Source organism: Galeopterus variegatus, unplaced genomic scaffold (genome assembly GCF_000696425.1).
Source record: "Galeopterus variegatus unplaced genomic scaffold, G_variegatus-3.0.2 Scaffold15079, whole genome shotgun sequence".
Classification (NCBI taxonomy): Eukaryota; Metazoa; Chordata; class Mammalia; order Dermoptera; family Cynocephalidae; genus Galeopterus; species Galeopterus variegatus.
The window spans coordinates 2,922-18,665 of record NW_007741190.1 but is presented as its reverse complement, the minus strand read 5'-3'; the positions used below and the strand labels follow the sequence as shown (position 1 = coordinate 18,665).

General features: G+C 33.5%; 1 protein-coding gene and 1 long non-coding RNA gene across 2 annotated transcripts; one reads left to right on the top strand and one right to left on the bottom strand.

Annotated features, from left to right (window-relative positions):
* Positions 1-688: 688 nt before the first annotated feature.
* LOC103582153 lies at positions 689-4,400 on the top strand. The gene is made up of 2 exons (XR_549728.1): positions 689-777; positions 1,925-4,400. It is a non-coding gene; the product is annotated as an uncharacterized LOC103582153 (long non-coding RNA).
* Positions 4,401-6,495: 2,095 nt separating this feature from the next.
* On the bottom strand, positions 6,496-15,197 carry LOC103582154 (tryptophan 2,3-dioxygenase). Its single transcript, XM_008563827.1, has 7 exons — positions 14,955-15,197; positions 14,589-14,696; positions 11,742-11,853; positions 10,493-10,550; positions 9,051-9,130; positions 8,260-8,350; positions 6,496-6,649 (listed from the first exon to the last, which is right to left on the bottom strand). Exons 1-7 carry the CDS (start codon positions 15,195-15,197, stop codon positions 6,496-6,498), a joined length of 846 nt encoding a protein of 281 aa, XP_008562049.1.
* Positions 15,198-15,744: the final 547 nt, after the last annotated feature.

Sequence of the window (15,744 nt, the reverse complement as noted above, 5' to 3'; positions counted from 1 at the left end):
GACCTATGGTTACTAGAGGTGGGAAAGGAGGAGAATAATAACAACACTGATTTGATCATCACATATTGTACACAAATACTGATCATCAACTCTGTACCCCATAATATGTGTAATCAATTATGTTTCAATTAAAAAATGAACTGGAAAAATTTTTTTTAAGTTGTAATTTAAAACACAGAAAAAATAAATTGATTCTGCTAGGTCTGAGCCCTTATGAAATCTTCTCAGTAATCTTCCAGGTGTAAATATCACGTCTGGTTCCACCTGTTAATTTTTTGGCAACTACCTTGTTAAAATGATGGCAATTCTTGATTTAAATATTGTGCATTCTTATCTGGAATATTTAGGATAATTGCTGGGTAAAGAGAAGTGCTTATTACTTTACCATACATATTTAACAATTTTTTTTTCTTTTGTTAATTTCCCAGAAATGTATGCTTGTTTTCATTTTATGCAGTTTCTGTATTAAACAGAATGAATTTAAACATATATTTCTATTGATTGGAGTGTGATACTAGTTATAGCTCAAGTTTACCTAGCTAGTTTAAGTTAGTGTTACAGTTCATTTATAGTTTTTTTCCTCACACCTACTGTACTTATCAAGAATCCAACTTTAAATTAAAAAATTATGCATCTGTAACAAATATAGTTTGTCAGCGTTTGTCACCATTTTATGTTTTGTAGGAATTATTCCATACTGGATTGTGCGAAACTCATGGGGACGTTTATGGGGAGTAGATGGCTATGCCCATGTTAAACTGGGAAGTAATGTTTGTGGTAAGTCATGAATTTGTGTTTAAAACTCCAGGATAAATATCAAGGAAAATTATTTGAATATATTAAAATTACAAACCTGTCCAGTTTATAGTATGCTTCCAATGTGCTCAAATCACTTTTGTAGTAATAATTTCCATGCTTTAACCAATTGATAAAAATAAAAGAGTGTTTTAAAAAGAGGCATTATAGCACATATTCACATTTTAAAAAGGAAGAGGGACTGTAGTAAAAAGTAACTATATATATGACATATATATATTAAAACATAAGATAAAGTAATATTTTACCAAAGTTATCTACTTCAAAAATCAGATTAACACTCAACTACAGAGGCTGAATTTCCCCCGAAATATCTCCTTGTGAATGTATAAAATTTGTCTTAATTTGTGTATTATAAAACTTGCTCAATTATTATGAAGAACCAGTTTTTCTTTGTATCAAAATATATGAAAATCTGAGCATCAACATTTTTTGTCACTTAATATGCCACTTTTTACCTATAAAATTCTAGCAAAATATCCACTGAAATTGAGAGGGTTAGGCAAACAGCAAGAATGCTGTTTTTACTGAATAACGTATTTTTAAAAAATTAACCACAAGCCAAACTAACATAGCTAGTTAAGTATTTTAAACTGTATTCTAAAATCTGTATTCAAATCTATATTCTAAAACTTTTGATCAATAAAATCAACAAATTTTCTGAATCAAGCTAGACCCAAATTAAATTGCATATGAGAACAACTAATTTCTTGTTACAATCAGTTCTAACATATGGACAACTTTTTAGAAATTGCAGAACCTTCCAGATTGTGAGACTGATAAAAGAGAGTTAAAGAAAACTATGACTTTGTACTGATTCACTCTAGTGACTATTGTTCAATCTTTCCATAAAGTAGAACCCATGCGAGTGACCTGTTCTATCACCAGAATAAGACATTTTTTATAAACAAAAATGTCAGGCATCATCTCTTCTAATATTTGCTTTTGAGGTTGCCATCTTTATACTGACAGGTAGCAATAACCATTAAGTTATTTTCTTAGTAGATACTAACACTTTCTGAAACAAAATGAAAATTAAGTTTTAATTTTCTACTTAAAAGGCATCTAAAGAGGAAATAGACTCATACTAAAAATGTTTTTTCCTTAGGTATTGCAGATTCCGTTTCTGCTGTCTTTGTGTGATACGTTGGGCAGATCAGGAAACAGCTACAAAAATGAAGGTTTTCATAATGCATTGTAACATAGTACTTCATTCTAAGCATTATTCAATTCAAGCTTCAGCACTACCTAGAAAAGGTTCTACAACCTAGTAATACTATTTAAACTAAGTCGTGTAATGTTCCCTTCTTATAAGAGGATGGACAGCCAAAGCCCCAGCACCCCAGCCTGCAGTGAAATCTATGGAACAGTTGCCTACTCTGGGAGGAAAGTCAGATTAGGAGATATTTTAGGTCCCTTTCCATTTGAAGAAGCTATTGATTGTTTTTGTTTGCTTATTGTTTTTGTTGTTTGTTCTTATTGAGAAAATTTAGGTAGGATTAATGAAGTGATAAGAATTTATTTTCCTTTGTAGAATGTAATCATTAACCTTAGATTACCCCAATATACAAGAATGGCTAACCTTAAATTATATGTGCCTTGAGCAATTATATTAGCAGCCATTTGAGATGGTGTATGATAAGAGTTTGAAATACCAATTGCTTTACCTCAACAAATGATGCTTGCTCTTTGAACAATGCAAAAGGAAACAAAAGGGCAAAACCTCTTTTCAAAAGAAATGGTTAAATTGACTGAAATGAAATAACCAGTATGGCAACTATGCAATAATAAATCTCAAGTAGCATTCCAGCAAGACAAGTTATTATTTGGACATTTTCATTGTCTGGAGGAATTCAATAGATATTACTTCTTACTTTGTTCTTCCTATGTTAGAGAATACACTATTTTCCCACATTTTGTCACTCTCCTTCTCTTACTCTTTACTTTGTAACTCCTAAGTTTTCCTGAGTTTGGCTTTCCTGACTAAAAAACTAAGTCTGATGGTTTACTTTCCATTTCTATTTTCTAATCACTTGGCTCCCTTTGTTTCTAAGCCCTTTATCAACATCAGAACCTTGAGTCTTTCTTCCTCCCATGATGTGTAGGAACCCTCCTTTCAAACTCCAATCTCTTAACCTAGGATATCAGCCCCAATGTGATTTTCCCAGACTCTGTTTAAGTTATCTGCTTAGTTTTTCCAGTCTCCATCCCGACTGCTTCTGTGTGCATTGCTTTGGCTTTTACTTGGTTCCCCGTCTTGATGCCTATGATTTCTCTTGCCTCATTAATGGCGTAAGTAGTTTCAAGTACTGAGGCACTATTGCAGCTCTGATTAACTTGTATCCTCAGCAGAGATCAATAACCCTGTGTGCGTAGAAAGGACACTATGTGCTGCTTATATCCTGCAACTGAGAAACAAGCCACTTCTTGTGTGGCTGTGTGAGAACCTCAGAGCAAATGAGTTGAACTTCTGTTTGCATGTAAACACAACTATACTAAATGAGTTAATATAAGAAAATCATATCAGATATTACGTATGTATGTTTTTCTCAATTTCGTGACTGCTTTCTAATGTAGAATATCTTAACAAAGATGAAAATTTAAATGCAGCAAAGACCACTAAAATATCCAAGGACATTCCATTTTTCCTCTCATGTTTGGTCTTTATTAATTCATCCACCTTATTGGAAAAAGGAAATCAAAAACAAAATGATGTATTTCTTTTTTTACATCAACCAGAAGCAATCTCAAAAAAATATGTGTTGACTCAGGTTTAGAAATATTCCAGGATGATGAATGTGACATTTTAATAAATATTCTAATTATCCAAATATGCCAGAAAGGAACTATGTCCTGATTATTCTAGTTTGTGTTCAGTTACTAACTTTCTATATGATATAAATATTTTTCTAATATTTTGTTCTAAACACTAAAGGATTTTTAAAATCTCAAAATAATACCTCTCAGGTGTTCTGGATTTTGATGACATTTATAATAAAACAACCTGTGTTTGGTTTTGGGTTAAAAAGAACCTTTCCTTGAGAGTATGGCTTACATTTTGTTAACACAGCATTAGTGTGCTTAACAGCCACCCAGATTTTTCTCAGCTCCTAATCCATACATCCAATTTTTGGTTTTCTCCATAGGACACTTTAATCTCAATGTCTCCAATATTGCATTTATCATCCTACCTCACCACCAGCCCCCCAAAAGCTCCTTCATGTCCTAGAATCTCTATTTTGGTTAACAGCATCAACATGTAATCACTCAATCAATAGAATTAAGGGAAATTCTAGGTATTTAATCAGGTCAAAAATACCTTGGTAACCCATCACTTAATCACCTACCTCCTCTCCACTTCTACTGTCCTTTCTTACACGCATATTCTTAAATATCTCTTACCACCACTATCCAGTAGTCTACTCACTAAACTCCATGTCCCTTAATCTAGAGGTTCTTAAAGTATAATCTGCAGACCAGAGGTCAGGTGATTATGAAGGATGCTACTATAATACATTTACTACATATCCCCTGGATTTACATTTCTAAAAGTTAATAAAAGTTAAAAGTTTTAAAAGTTAAAAGTTATCATGTCATTCCTCTGTTTTGTTTTGTCTTTTAACCATTTAGGGACTCCCCAGTGCCTCTAAAATAATATGCAAACTCTTTTAAATGAGCCTTCATGAAGAAGTTCCTATCTGCCTTCTCAACCATAGTTGCTTCTGCGCTACACAGGCAGATGATGTGCTCCAGCCATAGCAAACTACTTAGACTTCACCCAGTAAGGCTTAGGGAAAGTTATGAAATCTTCACATAATAATTGAGAGTCATAATGAAAATCATCAACATGTTCCTGGATGTGGGTTTTCAAAAATCTCAACATGAATGCGAAATTAGTCAACCTTACAGTGATTTTTATCCCACTTAAGAATTATAATTTAAAGTGGATCCTCAACACTAGAAGCAAGTTTGAATGGGGCAAGGGTAGGAACTGGCATTATAAACTGTTTTGGTATTTACATTAAGAATTACTGATATATTCTTTGAAAAAAACTCTTGCAACTAATAGCTTAGTCACACTAAGAAATATAGATGTGAAGAACCAAGTCCAATCACTCTGCATTCTAAAAGAGGGATAAACCTTGAGAAATAGCATTTACTCCAAGATTCCAAAAGATTTTGGTGGCAAAACAGCTATGAACATATTTCTTCATTATTTATGAGAAAAAGCAAAGATTATAAAAGAAGTTCTTTTATCCCCACATAGATAGGAAACTGGGGCTTCAATTGTGTTTGTAACAGAGTGGATTGTTTAATAAATGACAGAGTCAAAATTTGCTCTCAAGCTTGCTGATTTCAAAGCTAGTGTCTTTAGACACCATGCTGTTTGCCTCTGTACTTTTTCAGCTTAACCACCATCTTGTACTCTGTATACACACACAAACAAACACACAAAAGTGATGTAGGCAAGAACAATTATATGTAATTTAGAGACAAACTAGATGATATGATTCTTATCAGAAAAAGCTTGTAATTAAAATCAAGAACTTACTGCTTGCTAGCTATAATCACTCTAGGTCAAGGTTGATGTACTCTTTAGATTCATTTGATAATATTATGTATTCCCTCCCTTAAAAGAAGCTTAACTAAGTATTACCAATATCCTGGCCAAACTAGAAAAAGAAGAATAAAACTCATGTCTGATCTAAACTCTTAGTCTAATACTTTTAATTAGAAGTGAAGTGGATCGCTGTTAGTCTGTTTACCTGTCCCTTCTTCTGGAAAGACTGTCCTTCTTTGAGGGAACTGTTAACTTGTTCCTACCTCAATTCTGCCATGCAGTAAAGTTGACTCTACCTCTGAGACCACAAGCATTAAAACTGGGAAAAAGAGCACCTTTGCCCTTCTGTGAGCCCAAAGGTTCTGGAAGCTGGGGCCCAGCCAGAGGAAGGAACTGGTCTATGACAGGAAAGAATAACGTTAACACCTACAGAGAAGAAGAGATGAGACAAAAAGGATCCTCATAGTTTCCCAGAAATATATTATTCCAGGAATTGGATCCAGTGCCTGTGGCATCAGAGTTCCCTGGGCTCTCTTTTAAGGTTTGTTGGACAATGCTTCTTTGAATTCTATGAGCTAATGGAGTAATTATCCAGTAAATCCCCTCTAATCAAGATTCAAATAGATTTCTGTCATTGGACATCAAGATTCCTAACAAATACAAATAATGTTTCAAAAACAATACACGGCAAAAGACAAATTTTACTATTTAAAAAATTTTGTTTAATTAAGTCTGTGCAGAATGACATGTTTTATTGTATAAAATATTTGAAATAAGTGAAGTTTACAAGCTTATAAATTATGAAACAATGAGATAATGATTACATTAAGTAGCTACATTAAGGTAAGTATCAGAGGAAATTTGATTTTTAATAGGAAAATACCTAATGTACAATGTTAAGATTTAATAGTTATTTCTCATCATAATGCTTAATCTGATATCATCTTAAACATCATAAAAGGTAATAAAATTATTTTCAGAATTGAGTCAGAACAACACAGGACTGAACTATGTATGTACATACATTACATTAAGATTCTTTGTATATTCATGAAAATTCATAGAAAATCAAAAACAGACTGAGAAATCAATGTTCTTCATAGATTTCGCAGATGATTTTATTCTGATTCATCACTGCTGAAGTAGGAGCTATCGCAGTATTCAGCCGTGTAAAGGAATTTGTGAATGATGGGGTTCATCTTCGGTATCCAGTGTCGGGGAACCAGATATGTTGAAAGGTTAAATAAATCTACAAACACCTTGTACCTGTCACTGGAGAAACACATTTATGCCGATGTTTTAGATTTGTTAACGTGAAATATTTAAAATTTTCCATACCAATTTCATTTACCAGATAATATTCTCCATAAATAATTAGTATTCAATATTACAATTATATTACTTTATATATTATATGTTGTATCGTATATACATATTATATTGGATATGATGTAGTATGAGCTTTAAGACTGCTTAGTTTTTATTTCCTATTCAAAGTTTATGCCCATAAAACAGTATTTTGTGTTTTGGTTGGTCCGGATAAAAATCCAGAGTCTTATTCTTGTCATACTACCTTTATAATGACAAAGGTGTGCTCTCATTTCCTACTTCTAAAGGATGGTATGCAAAGTAATATATTTAAGGCACATGAGTTTTTAGTGACTCATTGAAATATATTTTCCAACTGCAAAGTAGCTGCAAGCAACTGCCATGAAAGGATTAGTAAATTGGAATACCATCTTAGAGTCATAATAAGTGTCTATAAAAGTGGTTTTAACATTAAAATTGCTTTTGTGTTTATTCATCAACTATTTTAACTATTGAAGTTTTATAGAGGAAGAACATTTTTGCCTTTAAAGTCAAATAAATCTGGGTTCAAATCCTTGTTCTGTCACCTACAACCTGTGGGATCTTGGACAAGTTGTTTAAACCTCAGTGCCCCAGTTTGTAACTCTGTGAAATGAAAGCTATAATCCCTTCCGCTGGCCAGGCCTTTTGTGAAGATTCAATGAGATAAGGACACACTAGAAATGTTGATTGTGGTCGTTGTTCCTACCACACGTGCTCACTGTGTACAATCATTAACTCATGCTTACAGAATTGATTCCTAGAGAAAGTGAAGATGTGTAAAAAGGATAAAAATTTGAACCTGTGTACTTCATAAATGAGCTAATCTGGTAGTAAGAGTAGGGATAAAAGCAATGCATTTAAAGAATTTGGGGGACTAAACGTGAGTATCTAATTTAGTCTTGAGCTGATTCTTCTTTTCCTAGGAACCATGTAAGTTTTCCAGTTTCCTGGCATATCTATCTATTCATCTAATACTGTGAATATTAAATAAAATAAAAATGTAAATGCCTTAGAAAACTTCCTAGCATGTTTTATACCCTCAACAAATGTTGACCTCTTTCCTTGTAAACACTATGAAAAGGGCACCGTTTGGAGCAGATGGAATTAGTTTTATACTGTAAAATAGAGTCACATTGGGAAATCAGAAACTACTTTAGCTATGTCATTCATCTAGCCAAGAAGACATTAGTGGAATTAATGAGAAAAATTTTAATCTAGTCAAAACTTGAGCCAGAATGGGTTGAAGACTTTTCTGCCTGATACTGTTAACTCTTTCATAGCCTCACAAGTCATACAAAAAGTACTGTGCCCTTTTTTGTCACAGGATCAAAATAATGAAGTTCTATGATTAAAAATGTTATCGGTTATTTCCAAAGGATCCAATGGAATATCATAATCTAACTACAAATGTGCTGTTAGCAGTTCAGACAACAGCAGTATAAATAGCTTTTCCTTGACAATGTACGTATATAGAGAGAAACAAAGAACTGGTAACTTACACCAAGATGAAAAGGAGGATTTCCCTCACCTACCTCACAGTTGAGCGCAGATATTGGTAGCCTGAGGACCCACCAGTACCAGCTTTGCTGCCCAGCATTCTGTGCACCATGCACACGTGGTTATCTAGGCAAACACACAAATTTACTCTATTAGTTCCACAATGTTCTAAAAACAAAGGATGGCAATGATTATTGCTTCTGAGGAAAGGATGACACCATATCACTTAGCCATATGGAAGGCTCACATGTGAGGTGTGAGAGCCAGATGAGCCAGTCAGGTTGCCTAGCACCCCACTGGGTGCTGCAGACACTGCAGGCTACATGCACTTTCCTCCAGCTATCGTCACATTTAGCCCATGCACACAATAGGAGAGAGCAGGGCCATGCTGTGACTTCATGAACCCTCGCCACTTTTGCCTTTATGAGTCCCTTCCTTCATTTAAAAGAAACAAGAACTATTAAAATTATATTTCAAATCTGCATTGGCAAAGGATGAATATATTGCTACTATATAGTAAAACATTTTCTTTGACCTAAAGTTCATTTTTTCTTCTGATAAAATAAATCAAAACATATTCATGAGCAACACCCAAAAGTATTGTGGGCCCTAGGCACTGTGCCACTTGGGCACTGTGCTTCTTGGGCACACTGGATAAGCTGGCCCTGTGAAAGAATAACTGCCAAGCTGACTTGTATAAAAGAGCTCACTCACACACAGGAGGAAGGAGACGGGAGAGAAGGCTTCAAACACCTATAGAAGGAGAAAGGGGGTAAAGGAACAGGATGGGGGGAGAAAGAATATGGGGGTGGGGGAAAGGACTTACATCTCCATTTGGTCATGAGTGTGTCTATATCCATGAGAGAAGTCAGCAGCTGAAAAGGGATCTGGAACCTAGGTTCTTCCCTAAAGGAAAAAACAATAGGAAGAAGAAATCTATTCAAGCAAATCCAGTGTGTTAGGAAGAACATGAGTTTTACAATCAGTTCGCTCAGGAAACAAATGCCAACTCTGCCTCTTAGGTGCTGTGACACCGTTGGATTACTCTCTCAATCTCAGTTTCTTCATCACAGAGATAGGGGCAGTACTACTTGCAGTGTTTGTTTGAAGTCTAGAATCTTCCATGTAATGTTCATAAAGTGACCAGAGTCATACCTACATTGATTCTTATTAGAAGGAAGACACATAGACCATCTTAGAAGATTTCCCAGCTAACAATGGTCGAAAAGCTTCTTTTATGCAGATATTAAAACACAAAAAGAAAGACTGCTTTTTATTTCCTCTAATGTATTCTTTCCCTTTTTTCATCAAATTCTTCAGCTTTCTTAGTACATTTCTACTTAGTACGTATAAGCCTGACTGGCATATATTTTCTTATTGTTTAGGGAAAGATTCAAAAGATCTTGTTTATGTAGCCATTCTGGAGAAAGATTTGAGAGGATTCAAAAAATATAATAAACACACAGAAATATGACATCCTGTAAATTATAGGTATTTGAAGCTGTTCTGCTTATGTGCCATTCATTGTTATGACAAAATTAATTCATGAACCATGAAGATGGGAACTTCGTCCCCGTGGAGTAAGAGCAGGTGGACATTTAAGGAACGCCTCAAACATTTGAGACACTGAAAACAACTTTACTTGAAATTGCTGAATAAATAGAACAACAGTTAATAAGGTGTTTTCATTTCATCCATTCATTTTCATTTTATAAAACAAGAATAACCCTACAACATTGTTTAATGACAAATCACCTTTCATGACTGAGTTTCTGAGATTAAACTTTGGCTTGTTAGGACACAAGATCACATAATATTTTACAGATTTTAATAAAAAAGGATATTTGATTAATTTGATTGTGTATGTGATTAATCTGCTACAGGGATAAAGTTATACCCTTACTATTTAAGAGAAAAAGAAAAAGCTCTTGAAATATCACTAATAATTATTTTCTAAGTTTTCACCAATAACTAAATAACTATATTAAACTATGATTGCAATTTATAAGCTCTCATAGGTGATATACTATGCATATTCACTCCTTAATTTTATTTATTTATTTGTTTATTTGACCGGTAAGGGGATCGCAACCCTCGGCATGGTGTGGTCAGCACCACGCTCAGTCAGTGAGTGCACCAGCCATCCCTATTTAGGATCCGAACCCGTGGCCTTAGCACTATCAGCGCTGCACTCTCCTGAGTGAGCCATGGGGCCGGCCCCACTCCTTAATTTTAACTTTCACCTCCCCTGTTTTTATTTGCTTTTACCTGTAAAAATATATCATCAATGCCCCCTGAAGTGCTCTGTATGACATTCGTCTTTCACCTGCAAAATACATAGCAAATTTTAATTTATTAGGTAATTTAGGACATATATTAATTTGGTATCATCACCTTAAATAATTAAATGGTTTATATGTTTAGAAAGCAATGTAAGTTTTAGTTTAAACTTTTTATCCCTTAGCTTGAATTTGGAAACCTACATTTAAAACATTATTTTAACATTGTATTCTAAAAGACAAACTAAAAAAATGCAAGCTGTAATTTTTCTAAACCTTTGGATGTCATGTTAGGAGAACCTGATATGGAAAATACTTAACTTCCAGGATAAAACATATTTTCCAAGTAAAATAGTATGATGAATTACTTTTCAGAAAGTTAAAAAAGATTCATTCCAAGCATCATTTGAAAGTATTTTTCTCTGATTCACGTAAAAGTAGTTTACTTGGCTTTCAGGAGCATAACAATTACATAAAATCACATACATGTACTCTAATGAAAGACTTTGTTCCTAGCTGCAGGAAAACAATATTTTGCTATTCTTTACCGAAGTTTAAAAAAAAAAAAACAAAGAAAAAAAGTGAGGCTAACAACCTTAAAGCTTATAAAATCTACTACTAATTTTATGTATTACCGTGTCTTATACTGGTATTATAAAAATTAATTTTTATGCCTATTCTGCCTATTTTCAGAAAGGTTTGGAGATACTTTACAATAAAAGTTCTAATTCAAAATGGACACGAAAGTTTTAAAAAGGTAAGAGAGAAGAGATAAATAATGAAGGTACTGATATTACTGATGAATTAGTCAGGAAATAATAGCTCTCTATCAGTGGTACCAAAATCTAAATGCGTGCTTTTCCTGGTCGGCCTGGGAAGCATTTCCTCTACCAAGCCACACTTGTTTTCACAGTAGTTATTCCTTCCTTCTTTTACCTCTATCATAGTATTTATAATTACAATGATTTCTCTTTATTTCTGCCCCTTTTAGAGTGTGAGTTAACTTCCTCATATCTGAAACAGCTATGAAAGATTTTACTAATGTCTTTGAAATAAATTGGGCATAGAAACCTGTTAACATAGAATTATCATAGATAATATTTACCCAATTCTTTTTTCCATAAGTAAATTATCAATTTTTATTGAATTTCCCCCAAGTAAAGCTGGATAGTCTTATAAAATTATATTTTAATCTCATACTCATACATTCCAGGGATCCTTAGAATAAAAATATCTACCTTTACTAAGGAGATGTTCATGACGTTTCTCATCAAATAAGGACAGTAACACCTCTTTTTGTTTCTGAAATTCAGCCATCTGTTCCTCTTTTTCCTCTGACTCTTCGTTAGCCTTTAGGAAAAATGCTGCATTAATATTTCCCCCAAAATACTGGATTCCTATTTTAGAAAACTGCCTGCGAGAAAGAGACTCGCAATTGCAGAAACGGTGTACTTGGAGTATTTACCAAGTCATCTAATATACAATTTGTAAATTATGTCACAAGAAGGAACTGTCCACATACTCACTGGTTCTATACTTTCATTTAACTTTAAATGATTTGTTAATTTCAAATATTCTCTTCATAAATATTATGAGAAATTGACCCTGATGGACAAAATTGGAAGTAACCAGAAATGATTAATAGTGACCTAATTTTAAACAGCAATTACTTAACACAGGAAGTAAGGTAATTCCACTTGGGAAAACTTAAGAATTCCTAGTCAGAACTGTTAACTTTATTGAAATTCCATATTCTTTATTGCATTCTGTAAATAAAGTTTCTTACCTATTTTTCACTCTTACATTTTATTCACTTGATATCTATTGATTGGCTTAAGGAAATTCTTATTTTTTTGCCTATGAAACATGCTGTACTTACAACTAAATTAATTTTGCAGGAGCAAATTAGTTAACCCAGTTATTTTCAATTCATCAGAACAACCACACTGTGTGGTAAGAAACTGTTTGCATATTATTGACAATTATTTATTCAATAAACATCATATTAAGGTGATAGAGATAAGATTGTGAGCAAAAATGGACTCCCTTGATCTCATACAGGTTATTATCTGGTGGGAATAAGACATTGAACATATAATCACCCAAGCATTAAGTTGCAACCATGAACAATGCTATACAGGAGCACTATTAATGTCATAATAACTTGTACAAAGGGGTCAGAAAAGATCTTTCTAAAGATGTTTTCCTTGAGCCAAGACCTGAAGAATGGGAAAGAGTTACCTGGAGAAGATTTACCTAGGGAAGCACATTCCAAGCCCAGAGAACACATCAAAAGACTGTGGTGGTAAATTCAAAGAGCTAAACCCAGCTAACAAAAGAAACTCAGTATGGCTGGACCACATGAGATCATTAAAAGCCTTATAGACCATGTTGAGGTTTTTACCTTCATCCTGAAAACAATAGGTAGACATCAAAAGGCCTTAAGCATTTTGAAAAGATTACTCAAACTGCAATTTGGAGGAAAAATTGGAATGGAGCCATACTGGGAGGACAGGTGAGAGACTAGGACAGGTGAAGAACAAGGGAAGTTTGCATTTGAGTGGTGTTGGTAGACTAAAGAAAGATATCTGAGAACTATTCAGAAGTAAAATTGGTAGGGCTTGGTGATATCTTGAAGAAGTGGTTGAGGAAGAGAGAGGTGCCAAAAACACTTATCTGTGTCCGACGTGACAAACTAGATGGATTATAGGAGAAAAACTTCTTTAACTCATAGAAGATCAAGTTGGTAAGAGAGTGAATGGAAGGGAAATTTTCTAAGTTTGGTTTTATTGGTATGTTTCTGAGAGGACCAGGGGGAAATATGAAGTAGGGTGTTAAATATATGACCTGAAGTCTAAGGAAATATCTAAATTAGAGATAAATGTTTGAGAATTTGGGGAGAATAAGTAGATGTTAAAGCTGTTAAAGCTATGGGTATGAATGAGATCATCAAATGAAAGAATATAGAGATACAGCAGAAAGGATCTAAGCCAATGCATTGTGAAACCCCACTATATGTTGGTCAGAGAGAGAAATAAGACCTAGTAAAGGAGATAGAGAAACAAGGGCCAGAGAATGAGAGGCAGACATAATGGTGTGTACCATATCCAAGGGAAAAGAATGTTGAAAAAAAAAATAAGCAGTCATTTGTACTGAATGCTGCTGGGAGGCCAAGTAAAATTAAGATTAAAAAGTGGTCATTGGATTTACGTCCATGGAGGCCATTTATGAATGATGGTGCAAAAAGACATATCAGAGTGGGTTGAGGATTAGATGAGAGATAAAGAAATAATTATTCTAACTACCTTTCTAAATGCTTTACAAATATTAATTTTATTTCATACTCATAATAGTCCTCTGAAGTAGATATGAATATATATGTGTGTGTATACACACACACACACACATATATATATTTTTAACCAGTGATAAAAGTCAGGCAAAGAGAGGTTACATAACTTCTTTACTGTCATAGTTATTAGGAAGTAGAGGTGGAATTTGAACACAGGCAGTGTGATTTCAAAGTCCATGCTTTAAAACCTCTCAAGATACAGGATTTAAGCAACTCTTTCAAGAAATTTAGTCACAAAGAGAGGATGTGAGACCTGGTAACTTGAGGGAAATAAGGAATCAATGGTATTTTTTAAGCGAAGAAAATTGAAATTGTCTGAGAATCAATAGAAAGGATCCAGCAAACATACAAAAGTGAAAGGGAAGTTGTATAGTTAAATACAACTTGCATTTAGTTGTACAGCTAAAAGGACCTTGGCTAGTCCTTTGTGTGCCTAGTTCTGCTTATAATTGATCATAATATGGAATTTTCAGTAGAAGTGAAAAAAGTCTATTAATCTCAGCTATTTTTCATAGACAAAATCTTGCCTGCAATGAATGCCTTAATTTAGTATAATTTTTATTGCACATAAAGAAAATTAAATCAATAAGGTAATATATTTAAAGAAAATACATTTGTGAAAGAAAAAGAATATAAGAAAAATGAAAGATTAAGAGGACTGTAAAAAATTGTTAAAATGAAATTCCTAGTAGTTCTGTTGTAGATTTATATTAACTTCTGGCATCATAAATACCTGAATCCTTGTAAATTCCTCTTCCAGGCCTTTGATGATATTTTTTTCAAACTTTCCCCAGAAATTAAATCCATGTAGCTCTAAACCTGGTGTTCTTTCCAGCCATGCCTTTAAGTAAATATTATTTTTTTAAGTGAATACATGGTAAAATTTAAAATATGTAAAATACATTGTAACTAACATTTATAAATTTGAAACACAAAATCTTTAAGGCTTTGAGAAATTTGTGCTACAAGATTTTTATTAGTAAATATTCTTTCTTTCCTTTCAATTTCTTCATNGATATGACACTTAAAATTTTGACGTAGCAGAAGCTAAATTAACAAGTATTGAGTTGAACCTTAGAAATAATATGAGAGCATATACCTCCACTAGTTGCAGAAGTGATTTTTCCTGCTCAGATTTAAGAAGCAGTTCATTATCTTCTCCTCTGAAGTTATCACGATAATGTCTTCTGTTGTAAGGGACTCTCATACTCTGAAGAACACCTATCTTGTTTTCCAGTAGTCGGAATTGCAAACTCTGGAAGCCTGATGCTGGAGATAAGTACTCTCTTTGAGAATAAATGTAGGGAGGGAAGAGGAGAGAAAGGGAGAGATGCGTTGACATTGTAGATCGCAGTAACAGTTTCTTCTATTGTGTGGGGGTGTCAGTTTTACTCTTCTAGATATCCCTGAGAACAGACACACACAACTGCCTAGAGCTGGACCTTACCATTTGGCTNCCGTAAAAAATCTGGATATGAAAGGGGGAAAATGTGAAGAGTATATTCTTAATAATTTAGTTTAATTAAGGAAAATGCCCCAAAAGGAGAAATTTTCAATTACAAAACATTTTAAAGAAAAAAAGCTCATTGAGTAATTAGCTACATTCTAAAAATCAGCTAATTAAATGTTGCTTAGTCAAGATGTTTAAAAGAACTGTTAGTGAGAGGATGAAGTTATTAAATATTAACATGCAATTGATTATATAAATATTTCTGAAGTTCTCAAAAAGGTTCTTTATATTTTGAATAGTTTAATAAGTTGAGTTTACAAGTATTATTATTTTTATAAATTCCTTCTGTTCTTATTTACAATGAATGTAACCCAATTTGATATGACACTTAAAATTTTGACGTAGCAGAAGCTAAATTAACAAGTATTGAGTTGAACCT